Raw genomic sequence first — 15,250 nt, forward strand, 5'->3', positions numbered from 1 at the left:
CATTAAAATTTATGGTATGATGTAATTACATTCAAATGCCTGTGGCAATTTTACGTTAATGTTATTATTGTGCGGGAATTGCTTTTTGATAAACCTTGTAATTGTTTTTTTTAATAGAGTAAATAATTATTATAGCTACGAATGGGGACTTCAAAATTGACACAATGTAAGGTAGCTACCAGTAAATAATTTTGAGGTTGCTTTTGAAAGTTCGAAGCACTTTTTTGCACTAGTCACATTAACATGTTTCATTATAAAATAACAATATATGTTAGTATAACTATTATAACATGCGTACACAATTAACACCTGCAAGTTGTCATGGTGATTATGATAACACTGTATAAGGGGCTGCTGCTGCTGAGTCAGGGGAGAAGGGATATAATGAGATGTGTTATATCTTGTGAGTGAGTCTACAAAATAAATTCCAAACAAAAAATTGTGGTGTGCACTACATAGAAATGAATTTTACGATGAACAAAAATTTGAAGCTGTATAGTGAAATGTGTTGAGCATAATATTATAATGTAATCCTGTGGCCTCATGAAAATGATGATTGTCAGTGGCTGATAAGTTAGTTAAACTTAGTTCGCCAGTTACCACCTAATGCTCTTGCAAAGTGGTCCTCGACTGAATCTGACACTGACGATACTTCAGAATGGACGCTTCGTTGTTGCTGTGTTGGAACAGGAGTTGTTTCCATTATCTGTCCACCACCGTCGTCTGTGTTCATTGGGGTGGGCACTATTTGGGATGACGAGTTTTGCGTTGACAAACTACCACCACTGCCATTGTCCATATTAGTTGCTAAGGTGACAATATTAGACCCACTAACACTTCTTAATTGGTGGTGGCCAGTCTCGGAGTTATTGACAAGATAAACTGGTTTGAAGTTGCTTCGTTGCACCATTGCTGCTTCATTATTATTTTCTACGGCAGTGTTTCCAGCCGCAGGGACCGCTGCTGCTATAGGTACTCCTTGAAGCATTTTTGCTACATCTTCACTGCTCAACGTAGTATTGCCTTGTTGTAGAAGAGTGGCAGCTTGGGCATTCATTTGTGGCACAAGCAGTGCTAACAAGTTAGGATCCATACTGATCATTGGAGTTGTGTAGTTTAGTGCTCCAGCTGCAGCAGCTTGGTGGTAAAGTCCTCCAGGAGTTAACAGTATTGTAGCATAAGGGTTTGTGGTGGCTGCTACTGCGGTGGGTACGTGGACATCAGATGTTTTCACTTGCTGGTCATGACTTGGGGGCTCATAGGAGGAGGCAGTTAGTTGTGAAGATGAATGATCTCGTGTGACTGGTGTTGTTGAAGTGTGGGTAGGTGTTGATGTGGCAATAAGGTTCTCAATGTTGTGTGGGTTACGTTGAGATTTTGTGGGAGTGGTAATTGTAGGTGTGACAACTGTCTCTGTGCTCACATGATCTGTAGATATGTACTCTTTCTGTTGTGCAGCATAAACTGCGGCTGCTGTGTTGGCAAGTGTGATCTGCTGCTGTTGCTGTAATGCTGCATTAAGTAGAGGAGTTCCGCTGGCGACAAAAGTGTGACTGTTAGGTGCCATTGTAACATTGACTACATTTGTGCTCGCTTGTGTGGAGGGCTCGTTTGAATTTGAAAGTGAATTCGTTGAGGCTGTAGCAGCAGCCGTGCTGTTTGACAATAGTCCTAAACTACGTCTGAAATGTTCTTCAACATCTAAGTGTCTTTCATTGAATGAGTCGATAGTTTTCTGATGTTGCTGTAGTTGTAGTTGCTGTGTTGTCTGTGGTGTAGTAGGCATGGTGAAGATGATTGGACCTTTCTGTTGTTGTGGTTTCTTTGATGTGGTTATACTGGCTGTGCTGTTGTTGGTTACCGTTGTCATGGTGATCTCCATGGGCTGCGGTTGTTGTACCTGCTGTTGCTGTGGTAACCACTGTACAGGTGTTATTATTGGCACTAAGTGTCCATTAGATGCTAACATTGGTCCAGTTGGGCCCATCACATACTGGAAAGATCCCTCCGGTAACATTCTATAGAATATACACACCAATAGGACAACTATACAAAACCTACTGACATAACATATGATGTGCACAAATGAATACCTAGCTAAATGTGTACATGGAAACACACTGTGTATACAAAATACACATGCACACACGCACATACTACATAATGTGACCACCTGAACAAGTAGGGATAATCTTTTTACAATGGATAAAAATGATAAGAAGTCATAAAATGAATCTCAAGAAAAAAGGATGCCTTTGCTTAGTGAGTCATATACTATATACAATATTAGCACACTATCACTAATCCTACTACAAAACTCAAGCACTAAACTTTACTTGTACCAACAACTTGTAACTTCATTTAGTGCTAATACACTAGAGGTGATAAAGGTAGCTCTATTAACAAGGCTTCATCAGAATGTTGCTAAATATAGAAGAATGTTGCTAAATATAGAAGCTAAACTCCCATGGGAAGGATCATGATAGGACATGGTGCAGGCTTCAATATCATATACATTGTCATGGAAACTAAACTAGTTTATTAAAACCCGATTAACCAGTTTTGACAAGCTAAAGGAATCAAATTATCAATAGGAATTTGATTACAATTTTGTATGTGTGGGAACCAATTACAGCAAATTGTTTGATAATTTCAATTAATAGCATTATTATCATAAACTGACCATTCTCCCTTGAATAGAAACACACAATTGGGGATTATTGGTCACATGTCAAAAACAATGTCAGCTGTTGTCTCTATACAAACCTCAACCAATTCAACCTCATTCAATGCTCTAGTGTTGAAACCAAAACGTGAAACTACAGACATGCCAGAAGAAGCCACTTATTTACCATAGCAAGCCTAGCTTGTTACCATTTGGAACTCGGACAGCAAAAAATACCGTAAGATAATTTTGGTGTTGTTCCATGGATCATTAAAAATGTAGTTCATAATTTCAAGTGCAACAGAGGACCTTCTCCTTTCAATTTGCATTTATGTGTCTTAAGATGAGCTATGGACAGAGCATTTTTGTCCATATAGTTGTTTGTGCACACAGCTATACACACACAGCTATACACACACAGCTATACACACACAGCTATATGAACAAAAATGCTCATGGCAAATTAAACTTTATGGATAAAGTAGTCTACGATTCAACAATAAAGAGTACTTCCAGAGGAGGGTGGAAGTGCTGCTCAAAAATATTACATTAATTGCATACCTGCTTAGAATTTCACGTGAGCCTCAATAGTCGCAATACAAAACTAGCAAACAGTGGGGATCACTGGAGATCATTAGATATTTAGATTGTACTTCGTGTAAGCATTACGATGATGTACTTTGTTTTGTAAAATCACTTAGTTTTCAGTGCAAAACTGATGAAACACTTTCACACGTAGTACGCTTGCATTAACCAGGTATGTATATTCTTCAACAAGGCAATGATGCCATACTTCGTTACACCATTTACACGATTTAGTTAATCGCAGAAAATGAGCATTTTGCATAATTCATTTTAATGGGCTTATTTACCGCTTCCACCCTCCTCTGGAGCACTTCTAGACCAGGCCATGTTTACTAACACATTTATACTCCTGTGACACATGACCACCCTGTCCTAATAGGTAAGTATCATATGTCTCACTTGCCTAATAAGGTAGTGGCAATTAGTGTACCAATTACACATGATAATTTAGATAAGAGAATTCTACAAATAAGGAAGTGTCACTTACAAACCATACATACTATATTTAGCAACACCACAATCAAGAACACAATTACAAAGTGCTCTATTGGTTATTTTTTCGCACACTATATTACAGACCATTTGAATATCTTTACTAATAAAATACTTTATAGAACTTAGCATGGGCGAGATCAAAGGGAAAGTGTACTTTAAATTTCATAAAGTACACTTTAGCGCAAACAGTACTTTATTGCCCACAAAGAGTGCATTATTGCACTTTATTGCCCACAAAGAGTGCATTATTACACTTTATTGCCCACAAAGAGTGCTTTATTGCACAATGTAACACTTTCACACCTCAGATCAAAGGAACCACCCGGGCTACATTTCATATGTAGCCCAGCTATGGGCTACAACTGGGCACTGATTATATAGACATAGATGCCGAAATCAATTGTGGGGATGGAATAATACTCACATGATTGGGATACACGACTTGGATTTCGCCATGTAAACCACACAGACGGAGAGCGTTTTGTTATCCTCGCCATCCTACGAGTTGAAAAACGTTGGGCTAAGGTGAAAACTAGTGCTATAGCTTATTCATTCGATCGTTTCTGCACGTTTTCGAATACAGACACACCCCCATCACGAAGCTACCACTCTGCATGGAGTAACCACTCTACAAGCAAGCTTACCTGTCTAGGCCTTAGTGAACTGCGTAGTTTTCCCATAAACGATTCAATAGCACTGATTAAAACATTACACTCGCATAATGTAAATTCTCCGTGATATTTCTAGGATATGTCCGTTTATCATAACCGAACGTAACCAGAACGTACTAGATGCTGACCCATAATCGAAAATTTTAGGTATGCATATACAATACATCCAGTGGCTGCACTCGTATTGGCTTGGGTGATTGATCTCCCTGCATAAGCTATCAGCCTAATAAGTGTTACCTGTAACATGGGCATTCAGGCTTTGCCTGAAATGTATGCCCTCTGCCCTCAGGCAGTCAGGCATACATATCAGGCAAAGCCCTCATGCCCATGTTACAACTATTACATAAAGCACACTTTGCGGTGCAATAAAGCACACTTTGCGGTGCAATAAAGCACACTTTGCGGTGCAATAAAGCACACTTTGTGGGTAATAAAGCACAGTTACCCACTTGCTCTAGTGTAAGCTAAGCTAAGCCCGCACCATTACGACTAATCACCCAAGCTGGTAAAGGCTGATAACCCTCACCGCACTGAGTGGTCAATCACCCCAGCCAATACAAGTTCTACCCACTGGATTGCTTTTATAGACATATCTAAATGCTACGATGATGGGTGGGAGAAGGTAACGTTGCTTTTACGTTTGTTAATGTAAAACCCAAGCCTGTCAAAATATATGATGATCATCTATCATGCCAATCTATGGTGAACTACATGTGAGTTACTTTAATTTGTGTGCAATCAGGCTGCTAATAATTCGTGCAACGCGTGTTACTTACGAGTCCTAGTGTATGGTGGAGCTATACAACTAGAAAGTTCCATAAATCATTAAAAGCATTGCCGCGAGTGCTATATGAAAAATAAAAGCACAAGGCCAAGCGCCGAGTGCTATACTTTTCATATAGCACTCGCGGCAATGCTTTAACATATACATATTGTCTGTACGTAACTTGGTACTATTGGTAGCTGCACTGTTGCTTTAATTGTGGCTGTGTAAGATTTATAGGAACTTCATTATAGTGAACAGCAACAGTCAGTAACATTATCCTTCGACAGTGACATAACATGTCTAAAATACTTTGTAAGATTTTAAAATGTGTCTACTTGCCATTCATTGGCTGATTTTCACAAGAGTCAATCATATTCAGTTGTAGTAGTACAGCTACTGGCATGCAACAACCTGGAAACCGTAAACACGCAATTCACTAGACGTGACCAGCATGTTGGCACCATGTGATCCTGTACGCATGTTCACACCTCACCACAGAGGTTCTAATAGTTCTTGCACAACCACAAATAGTGAAATGAAAGTCAAGTGCACAAGACAGCCTACAGATTAGGCCTGAGCAAAATTATTTCTTGTAAACTTCTAATATCCCGTTCACAGTACCTTCTAACCTGGATACAGCATTTCAAAATAAATTGCAGTATGAATCATTGAGAGGCCAAGCACAGCACAACGATATGGTTGCTCCAGACTAGGATACAGTGTGAAGTATTGTCAATACAATTTCTACCTAAACTACATTGTGTCATAGAAACTGCATGCAAATTTGGTTACAATCTACTCCAACATGGTATAGAATTGGGAACAAAAACTGCCTGTCTAAGTAAAAAAGAAAGAAACAGAATCCATTACATAAATGCCATTATTATACTGTATAAATGAAGCACTATTGTGCAAAACCCTTGGGGACATATGGATGTACTATCTCCAGATCTGTAGTGCCAGGTGACAACATGTATTGCTGCTTTGTCTCATTTTCTATAGCAGGGCCACGATTACTATGATCACCTCGATTAGCACACAAACCAGGCGTAAAATGCAATTCGTACCTAATGAACAACTTACAGTAGCTAACTTGCACAAACAAGCAGCAGTGAATAGAGTGGTAATACCTCGGACATCACATGGACCGTAGTCTTGTTAGGCATTAGCCTTTTATAGCATGCCAACCACGTGCTCCATGAAGGCTCGTTAATTTAAAGAGCCAAGAAGCTTCTAGTCTAAATCCGAGGGACCCACAAGAAGCCTGGCCTGAAATGTTGTAGATCGCTGGTAGAGTCTGCACTAGTTAACGACAATTAAGATCTTATGAAAATCTTGTCCTTGGTTTTGTGGAGTTTGTTGATCCCTCATCTAAATCAGTGGAGTATCACTAGATGTAATACACTATTATGGTTGAAAAGAATTTATTCCTATCACTTTTGTACACTGAGAGTTCATCAAGAAGCAAGGAAAGCCAAGACAAACAGCATAACTCTTGAAAAGTGTTTGTGGAACAATCCACACAATACAATTGTTAAACTCATCAAGAGAAGCCTAATGGCACCTTGTTTTTAACCTATGAATGAAGTACACAGCAATTAAAATGGTAACAAAAATTTACACAGCTGCACAAGATAAATACAGTAACCCTTGGCACCCTGAGGGTTAAATATTCACACAAACAACATCTTGTTTTACAAGCAGGGTTTGCTGACAAGTCATGTTGTGACATAGAATGTCAGACATGTGTGATACGAAAATTACTAAGTCCTGGAATGTTTGTAATGTTGTTGACATAACCCACAACAGAATGAGCTAATTTGATTGGCTGGAAGTCAATGCACAACATCATTCACACAGTCAATTTAGTCATTGTCCAGCCACACGAGCAACAAATATTCTTTAAAGGCATTCTAATGGCTTCCAGGAACAAATTTGTCCCTACAAGGATGGAAGGACTATACAATAAGTGCAGAGATCTTCTATAATCAGGCTGCTGTACAGAGGGATAGGACATGCTACTTCTAAAAATTAGGCAGCCATGCAGTTAATACTTCCCACTCTAACTAAATAGGCAATTAATCAACCATGTATATTTTATTCATGATATTGCTATTATTAATTCAGCTAGATAGTTGGATTTGTAAATACTGTAATTTAGCGTATTTCGTTATTCATGGATTATTTTGTAATTACGTTGCTATGTGCTGCTAACGAAGTGTAACTATAACAAACCGCTTTAAACCAGAAATTACGCACAGAAGTATCTTTTCAACTGGTTTATAGTGTGTCTATTGTGTTTTCTCATGCAAATTGTTTAGAGAAAGCCTTGAGGCTATCCTTCATTTTCGGTCGCATAAGTACGGGTAATGCCCCCTTTCAACTTGAAGGATACACTATCTCTGGTAGCCTAAGAGGCCTATTGTTTTGACGTTGTTAAACGTCTATAAAACCGAAACAGAAGACTGTTCACAAAGAGTCGCCATACCCGTGTGTCAGATCCAGCTGAGACCACCAAGAAGAAACCACCCCAGAGCAAAGTTTATGTGCGTGGAAGTTTAATACAGACTCAATTTAGCTTTCAATTCTTACTGCTTTTTACCATTTAACAATTTTACTTACGTGGGTGCGTACGGACAAACATAGACAGGTACACACACATACGCACGCACGCACGCACGCACACACTGTTACAAAAACAATTCAGTAAACCACACATGCACTCATAGCTGGCCTTCGGCGGGCTGTGGGTGTACCTGGTTTAAAAATCTCCAAATATATGGCAAGGTAGGTTTTATTGTTAACATCTGTACCAGTAAGCTACACAGAATATGAGGCAATAACTTAGAGAGAGGTGTTCTATTGTAACTTAGGGGGGCCACTTCATGATCGACACAGCTAAGACACATTAGTAACAGAAATGACATAGTGCTACAATAAGGGAGGAGAGGTAAGCTTAAAACACTTCACTCACAATGAATCATAGCAAACTTAAACTACTCAACGTATGAACTGAATTCAAAGTACTCCAGTAAAAATAATTGATATTTCCAACTCCTGACTATATTACATCACAAACTTGCAGTGTTAATCCCAGATGGAACACTTAATCTTTCATTCAGCCAGGCAACCATCAACAAAGTCTGAATTTGGAATAACTTGTGCAAAATTTCATTGACACTACTTCAACACACGACATCTCAAATTACAATTGTGACAACGAGATCAACAACAACCACACAAAGATACATAGAGATGTGTGCTTGAGGTTTCTCAGTAAGTGTCACTTCAACAACAGTGATGTTCAAATGTACCAGCAGAGAACTGTGCTACTTGAATGAATGCTATGACATTTAAAGATACAGAGCAACCTGATCTCTCAACAAACAGCAGCTATCAACAAGCCAGCTGAATCACCATTGCTTAGTAACCATTTGTAAACTAGAAGTGTCTCACTTACACACCCACAACCCTTATTATCTCATGTAATTTGTAATAGAGTAATCAATTGATCTACAGCAGCAAAACCATATTTGGTAGCCACCTCATTAACAAGATCACCTCATTCTAGAGGTGCATCATCTGTTATTATCAGTATAGATATTGTAATATCGGATATCACGATATCGGTAATATCAGAATCAGATAATTGTATAGCTTTATGTGTGGTTGATCTTGTAGCACTATGAAGCAAGAGGCTTGAGATGACAACTGTTTCATAGTGCCCGTGCTCAAGTGAAGCAACTTTTTATAGAAAATTGTTCCTGCTACACATTACTTTTAGCATCCTTATGGATTGAGACCTTAACCAGTAGTGATTTGAGGAACACCAGTAGGTGTCCGTTTTATGATTCACTTATGCAGTGAGTTAATTTTGCACATCTAACGATAAATAACCGTGTTTTCTTATATATTGGTACTTTCAAAGAACTGAAACCAGAGCTTTGATCCTCTTAAAAAAATTAATGCTTCATTCAAAGCGTAAGTCACTAGATCTAGATTTGGTTGCCGCTAATTGTGCAGTCGTGATGTAATGTTGACATGTAACAGTATGCCATTGGGACACAGCAGATGAAAATCATTTTACTGGTGGCTCCACAGCATTTAGCAGTAGCCATACAATAGTCTCGCCACTTCCTGGCAACCCATCCCACTTCCTGCACTGTTAAGGCTCCACAGCACACAAACTCTTGAGGCCACATAAGTGTACTACATCATGAAAGTAAAATCTCATTGTACTTTGGGGATGTTTAGGGAAAAGTATCCGAATAGGGCTTTCAGAAAACCATTCCTTGACTTCTGCTTGGTCCCATAATAACCCTGGTACCATTTAATCCTGGTACCATTTAATCACTCGAGTCTTACAGCAAAAATGCACACCGCGTTTTGAATAAACACCGGGTGCCTTAGTGCAAACATTTCTGCATATGACAAGATCAACAACAAAAGACCATAAGACTTGAATGTGTTATAGCGTGCAGGATATATTATTATTAGAGCTTTACGGTGGTCAGCACTGAAAGTCTGACAGCAAGATGTGCTATAGCCTTTGGATTACCTAATCTAACAAACAGGAGCTAGACACTTAATATATGTTGCATCAAGGAGAGTACAATTTTAAAATGATTCCAAAGAACACTGGCCTGTATATGGTCGCCCATCTTGTTTAGTGGCCGGGGTAAAAAGTTGCTCGAAAGAAACAAATAGCTGGACCAATTCGAGACAATACAGTAAATGCATGACATGAATGCACCCCTAATGACTGGATATACAATAAAGGTTCTTCCATACACATCAACTTTACCAATTTTGATGATAAATAACTGTAGATTGAAACTTAAACAATAAACTATTGACTGGTCAACAGCTTGTAACAAATGGTTTAATGGGAAAAAAATTGCAGAATTAAACAAAGTTATGCAATTGAGTGTGTGTGTGTTCTGTGTGTAGTGTGTACTGTGTACTGTGCGTGTAGTGTGTGTGTGTGCGTACGTGTGGCGTGCGTGTAGTGTGTGTGCATGCGCACATGGAGGTTCTGCTTTCCAAATCTGATCACCCATGCAGACCATCAACACACATTACATGCATATAGGTACATTACAACTGTCCTTTTAACCTCTACACTACCCACACTATAAAGCAATCTGTTAACACAATTATCCCACTAATCCCACACTCCTGATGAGCAGCTCTACTAAACATAATATGACTACATTGGAACCTTCTATGTAGCCTCGCGAGCCAGCCATATTTTCTGTATGTGCGGGCACATCATTTCTGTCTGAGGAAACTGTATTCTGCCTGCCTAAACAACTTGAAATTTCCCAAACCCACGCATAGCAAACCAGGCTAGCTTGGAAAATTAGGATACCTTGATAATTGGGACACTATTGGTTAGCCCCAAAGCCACAGGTTTTACTGTAAGTCGAGTTCAAACTAACAATTCACAATATTACATACTACTCCTCAACGACATGTGTTTTGGTCCAACTGTAAGGAAGACCACCAAAGTACGTTAGTAACAGCAGCAGCTGGTGAACTAATGAATTACAATCACCTGAATTTGGAGGCAACAGCAAGGGGAAACATGCATCAAAACAGAAGAATATTGTTCAAGCCAGAGTGGCCACTATTACAGATGGTCTACAAGTGGTTTAATGTCATGACAACAAGATACTGGTAACTACTAACATCACACAATGACCCAGCAACAGTTTGTGGTCTACAGTAAATCCTAGTTCCAAACATTGCTATTTGTCCAACAGTGTTGATCTAGCTAGCCACACAATCATTCATGTGAAACCACATTAGCCACTTCTAATAGATAGTGTACCTTATAAGGCAGTATTAGCACAGGATGAAGATACCACAGGAAGCTTGTAGGTAGAGCAAAGGGTCTTTTTTTTGTTATCAACTTTATTAACAGTTAGACCCCACTGGCAGAAGGAACTATTCTGTATCTTGTATTTAGAAACAAACCATTCAGTCATTCTCATTTATTAAATTCAAATTAATACTTCCTCTTTGTCCAGCTTCTGTAAATACCAACAAGTGCCTACAGGAAGTAGAGCCAACTGAGCTGTATAATGAGTTTAAATGGACTGTATAGAACATGTTATATAACGCCTAATGAAACAGCATATGTAAGCATTATGATTTTACACTGATAACAAAAATTAAAATTTCAAAGGGAAGTCCATAACTTCAACATATGTTCACACCATATGGTGATTTTGCACTGGTGTACTTTAACCCTCTAAAAGTGACCAATTAGCCTCAGGGGTCAAGCAACAACACACAAGACTACTACACAACAAGGCCTCAAGCATGCCTCAAGCATGCAGCAGTGGTGTTAACAGGTAACTCTAAACAGTGTTTAAAAGATTCATTGTTGATATTTAATTGTGGCAAGCAGCAATGGTGGAGTGATGAATTAGGCTGTGTGTTTTATTGCAGGGTGATAAGTGGTGCTGTTGTTATGGTAACAGATAACCTTGGTAATCACTACACACCTTGCCTTTATTTCTCTTACCATGGAAACATCATACTAACCAGTAATTGGTGGTTGAATTGAAATAGAAAATCAAATTAAGATGTGTAGTGTGTGTGTGTTATTGTGTTTTGCATGTGTGTTTTGTGTGCATGGTCAGCCCAAGTATGATGCTCACATTCAAGACATCAATTGAACAGCAACCCAAAAAATTGTCAGGAATTCAAGAGGTCACAATGTCATGTCTACATTCCATAGGGAAACCCACCAACTAAGTTACCAGTAAACTACAACACAATCATCATCACCAAGAACTGGATCAAGTAACAGAACTAGTCAGTGAAACAGTATCTCTCTATTCTAATTATAGCCCATCTGACAAACAGGTGAATGTTGCTACAGAGAAATTCTGGTAGGCAACAGAAAGAAAATCACTTTTTTTTTTTATAAATGTTAAAACACTCATCCAAAGCAGACAGAGAGAGTCTGTTACAAAAATATTGATAACACCTTGTGAAAGCATAGCATTATAATGAAACTAATCAAGATTGCTAATTGGTGGCAGTTTGAAATACCAACGTGATGGGAAGTCTTAACATGCCTTAAATGCTAACAATCAATTAGTACAGAGCACAGCAAAGGCATCCTTTTCTTGCAGCAGTGGCAGCAACCATTGAAGTTACCAGCCCATGAGCAGTGAATAGATTCATTGTAGTGGTCTGAACAATGAGTAGTGTTAATAGGTATTGACACACCCAGTGTAACAGAGTGATTGTTGTTATTGTATTGGTATTTAAATAGGAAGTGAGGTGAAAACAAAACATATTATTATACACATGTGTGAGCACGTACACACACTACATACATACACACAGCATGATGCAATACACTACACATACATGTACACACACACATACACACCAACAGTGTACACATACACACGCATGCACACACTACACACAAACCCTAATAAGCTACTATAAGTTTTCAATTAAATGAATTCAGCACTCTCATCACATTAATAAGTTTAAATTCTGACCAGATCTCAACCAGAAACTTCAACTGAAGACCAACAAGACCTCAAATTGACAGTCATTATACAATCATAGCTTTTGGTTTCATATACTAAACAAACTTTTCAGTTATTGAAAAGATGTAAAAAAATCATTCAAACCACACCTTTGCCATTGCAGTGGCATTCACAATATTAAAAGAATTTTAGCTTGCAAGTGTGAAATATTTTAAGTATTCCTTTAGAAAGCCTGTATGCCCAATTAGCACTGAACTTGCTGACAAAAATGAATTAGTAAAGGAATTGGTACAGCAAGGTGTTAGTAGAGGCTTCCAAACCTGTCATTCACACTGTGCGAGTTATGTCGGAGAACGCGCTATCTCCCGCACATACTGTTTAGTATTGAGTTGTACTAATTGACAATTTCCCAATTGCAGCTCATCAAAACATCATTTATAAAACCATCAACACAACAGCTAAGACGATGAAATGCAAGCGACTTGTACACCAATACAAACCTGAGCTGGATTAACGCTGCGGCTTGTTGATGGACAACTCTCGCTTCATGTATTAATTTATAAAAACAAGCACGCGATATACGATATATTATATTGGCTTACCCTGCCTGTGCGATTCCCGCGACGTTTTTCTTGTTAACTTCCTCGCTTGTCTCAGCGTTGGGTCGTTTTCTACTCGTATTAGCCATCATCTTCAATACCTTCGCCACCCTGACAATATACGGGAACTAGTAAACTACGTTTGCCTTATCACGTGGATTAACCGCGAACAGGATATTCTAAATAACGCCTCAGTTAAATCAACTTTCTACGAACAACAAGAGAAAAGAGAGCCACAGATTATTACATATAGCATTAACTAAGCTTATTGAACGTGTCCCTTAGTTACGATGGATGTGGCTTTGCGCATGTCTGTATGACATCATTGGCGGGTTACACCCAAAGCGTGCTAGTTTCCGGAGAATATAACGAAAAAGTTCACGTTCAGGGTAAAGATCGAGAGAGTCCTGACGCTTTGACAGCGTATACCGACAACAGGCTAGTGTACTGAGAGAAACTACCGTCAAAAGGTTTGTCAATGTTACTGTAACAAAACTGTGAGAATTTGGTTACCAACTTATCCGCTAAATCTTGCTGTGTCATGTTTCGCCCTCCCACACTTCTTGTCCGTTTGGAACTTGGTGACGGTTACCATTTGTGGCTGTTTACTGTACTCTTAAAACTTTTTTTCATTATCATTTCTTAGGCGTTGCGTTTTAAATACTTTAGGGTCAAAGTGACAGCTTGGTTGATTCCTATTAAATGCCGACCTTTGGGTTTGTATCCGTGTGGTCTGGTTAAATGTCTCATTTGTCATGTTTTTATTACTACAGTAAGCAAATTTAGGGGTCACATGGCTTTGAAAAGGATCAATAAAGAGTTACAAGATCTAGGAAGAGATCCTCCTGCTCAATGTTCTGCTGGGCCTGTTGGAGATGACCTCTTTCACTGGCAAGCAACCATAATGGGACCACCAGATAGCCCTTATGCAGGCGGAGTATTCTTTCTCACGATCCATTTCCCTACGGACTATCCATTTAAACCACCTAAAGTGGCATTCTCAACAAGAATTTATCATCCAAATATTAATTCCAATGGTAGTATATGCTTAGATATATTGCGTTCACAGTGGAGTCCAGCTCTTACCATATCAAAAGTGCTTCTATCTATCTGTTCGTTATTGTGTGATCCTAACCCAGATGATCCATTGGTACCAGATGTTGCTAGGATATACAAGACCGATCGAGCAAAGTACAACGAGTCAGCAAAGGAATGGACTCGCAAGTATGCCATGTGACCAATGGACCCAAAGTTGGCCGGAAATTTTGTACCATATAATAATTGTTATGTGGTTTATATAATGTAAGGCTTATTATGATGGCCACCGATCACATCTTTTTGAACTGTATGTCCATCACACGCCATTGTTTTAAGTTGCTTAATATTATTATATTTAACATAGTATGAATTGTGCGATTCTCTTTAGACACCTGGGAATGTTTGTGCCGACTTTGCATAAATTTGAGTGGGGTGCGCGGATTATATAGAATACAATGGCTGGGCAACCGTATCGCGAGACGGATGGCAGCGACGAGAACAGAAGACGGTTGGAAAAGATTAGTCCTAAACTTTCAAAAGACGATAGCGGCTTTCAAGTGGACAAGGTTATAAAGTTGCTCCACAAAGACGGGATATTGAAGAAATATGACTACGAGAAATTGTCCAGTAGAGACACGACCAAAGATAAGACCTCCGACTTAGTTGATGTTCTTGCTGAACGCTTTCAATCTGATGATGAGGAGCCAACGTACGAGGTGCTTGTTAAGGCATTGTTTAGGACAGGGCAGGAGAAATTGGCACGGAAAATTGTACCAGATTGGCCAGCGGAGAAGATCCCAAAGCAGGTTTATGTGAGCATGAAAATATTATGGTTATTTGCTGAAACCGGTCACTGTACACATACCTTAGAACTATTGGATAGAATTTCTGCAGACTCCGAAGTACCTTGT

At 39.0% G+C, this 15,250-nt stretch overlaps 2 protein-coding genes across 2 annotated transcripts; one reads left to right on the forward strand and one right to left on the reverse strand.

Annotated features, from left to right (window-relative positions):
* Positions 1 to 233: 233 nt before the first annotated feature.
* LOC136252456 (uncharacterized) lies at positions 234 to 13,523 on the reverse strand. The gene is made up of 2 exons (XM_066044884.1): positions 13,305 to 13,523; positions 234 to 2,018 (listed from the first exon to the last, which is right to left on the reverse strand). The coding sequence occupies exons 1-2, from the start codon at positions 13,391 to 13,393 to the stop codon at positions 575 to 577; spliced, it is 1,533 nt and encodes a 510-aa protein (XP_065900956.1). The 5' UTR covers positions 13,394 to 13,523; the 3' UTR covers positions 234 to 574.
* Positions 13,524 to 14,094: 571 nt separating this feature from the next.
* On the forward strand, positions 14,095 to 14,538 carry LOC136253917 (ubiquitin-conjugating enzyme E2-17 kDa). The gene has a single exon (XM_066046576.1). The coding sequence runs from the start codon at positions 14,095 to 14,097 to the stop codon at positions 14,536 to 14,538; it is 444 nt and encodes a 147-aa protein (XP_065902648.1).
* Positions 14,539 to 15,250: the final 712 nt, after the last annotated feature.

Source organism: Dysidea avara, chromosome 4 (assembly GCF_963678975.1).
Source record: "Dysidea avara chromosome 4, odDysAvar1.4, whole genome shotgun sequence".
Classification (NCBI taxonomy): domain Eukaryota; kingdom Metazoa; phylum Porifera; class Demospongiae; order Dictyoceratida; family Dysideidae; genus Dysidea; species Dysidea avara.

Coding starts and splice junctions, on each gene's coding strand:
- LOC136252456 (XM_066044884.1), bottom strand. CDS start 13,393: ATGATGGCTAATACGAGTAGAAAACGACCCAACGCTGAGACAAGCGAG. Junction 2,019..13,304: donor GCGGGAATCGCACAGGCAGG/GTAAGCCAATAT, acceptor TATATTCTATAG/AATGTTACCGGAGGGATCTT.
- LOC136253917 (XM_066046576.1), top strand. CDS start 14,095: ATGGCTTTGAAAAGGATCAATAAAGAGTTACAAGATCTAGGAAGAGAT.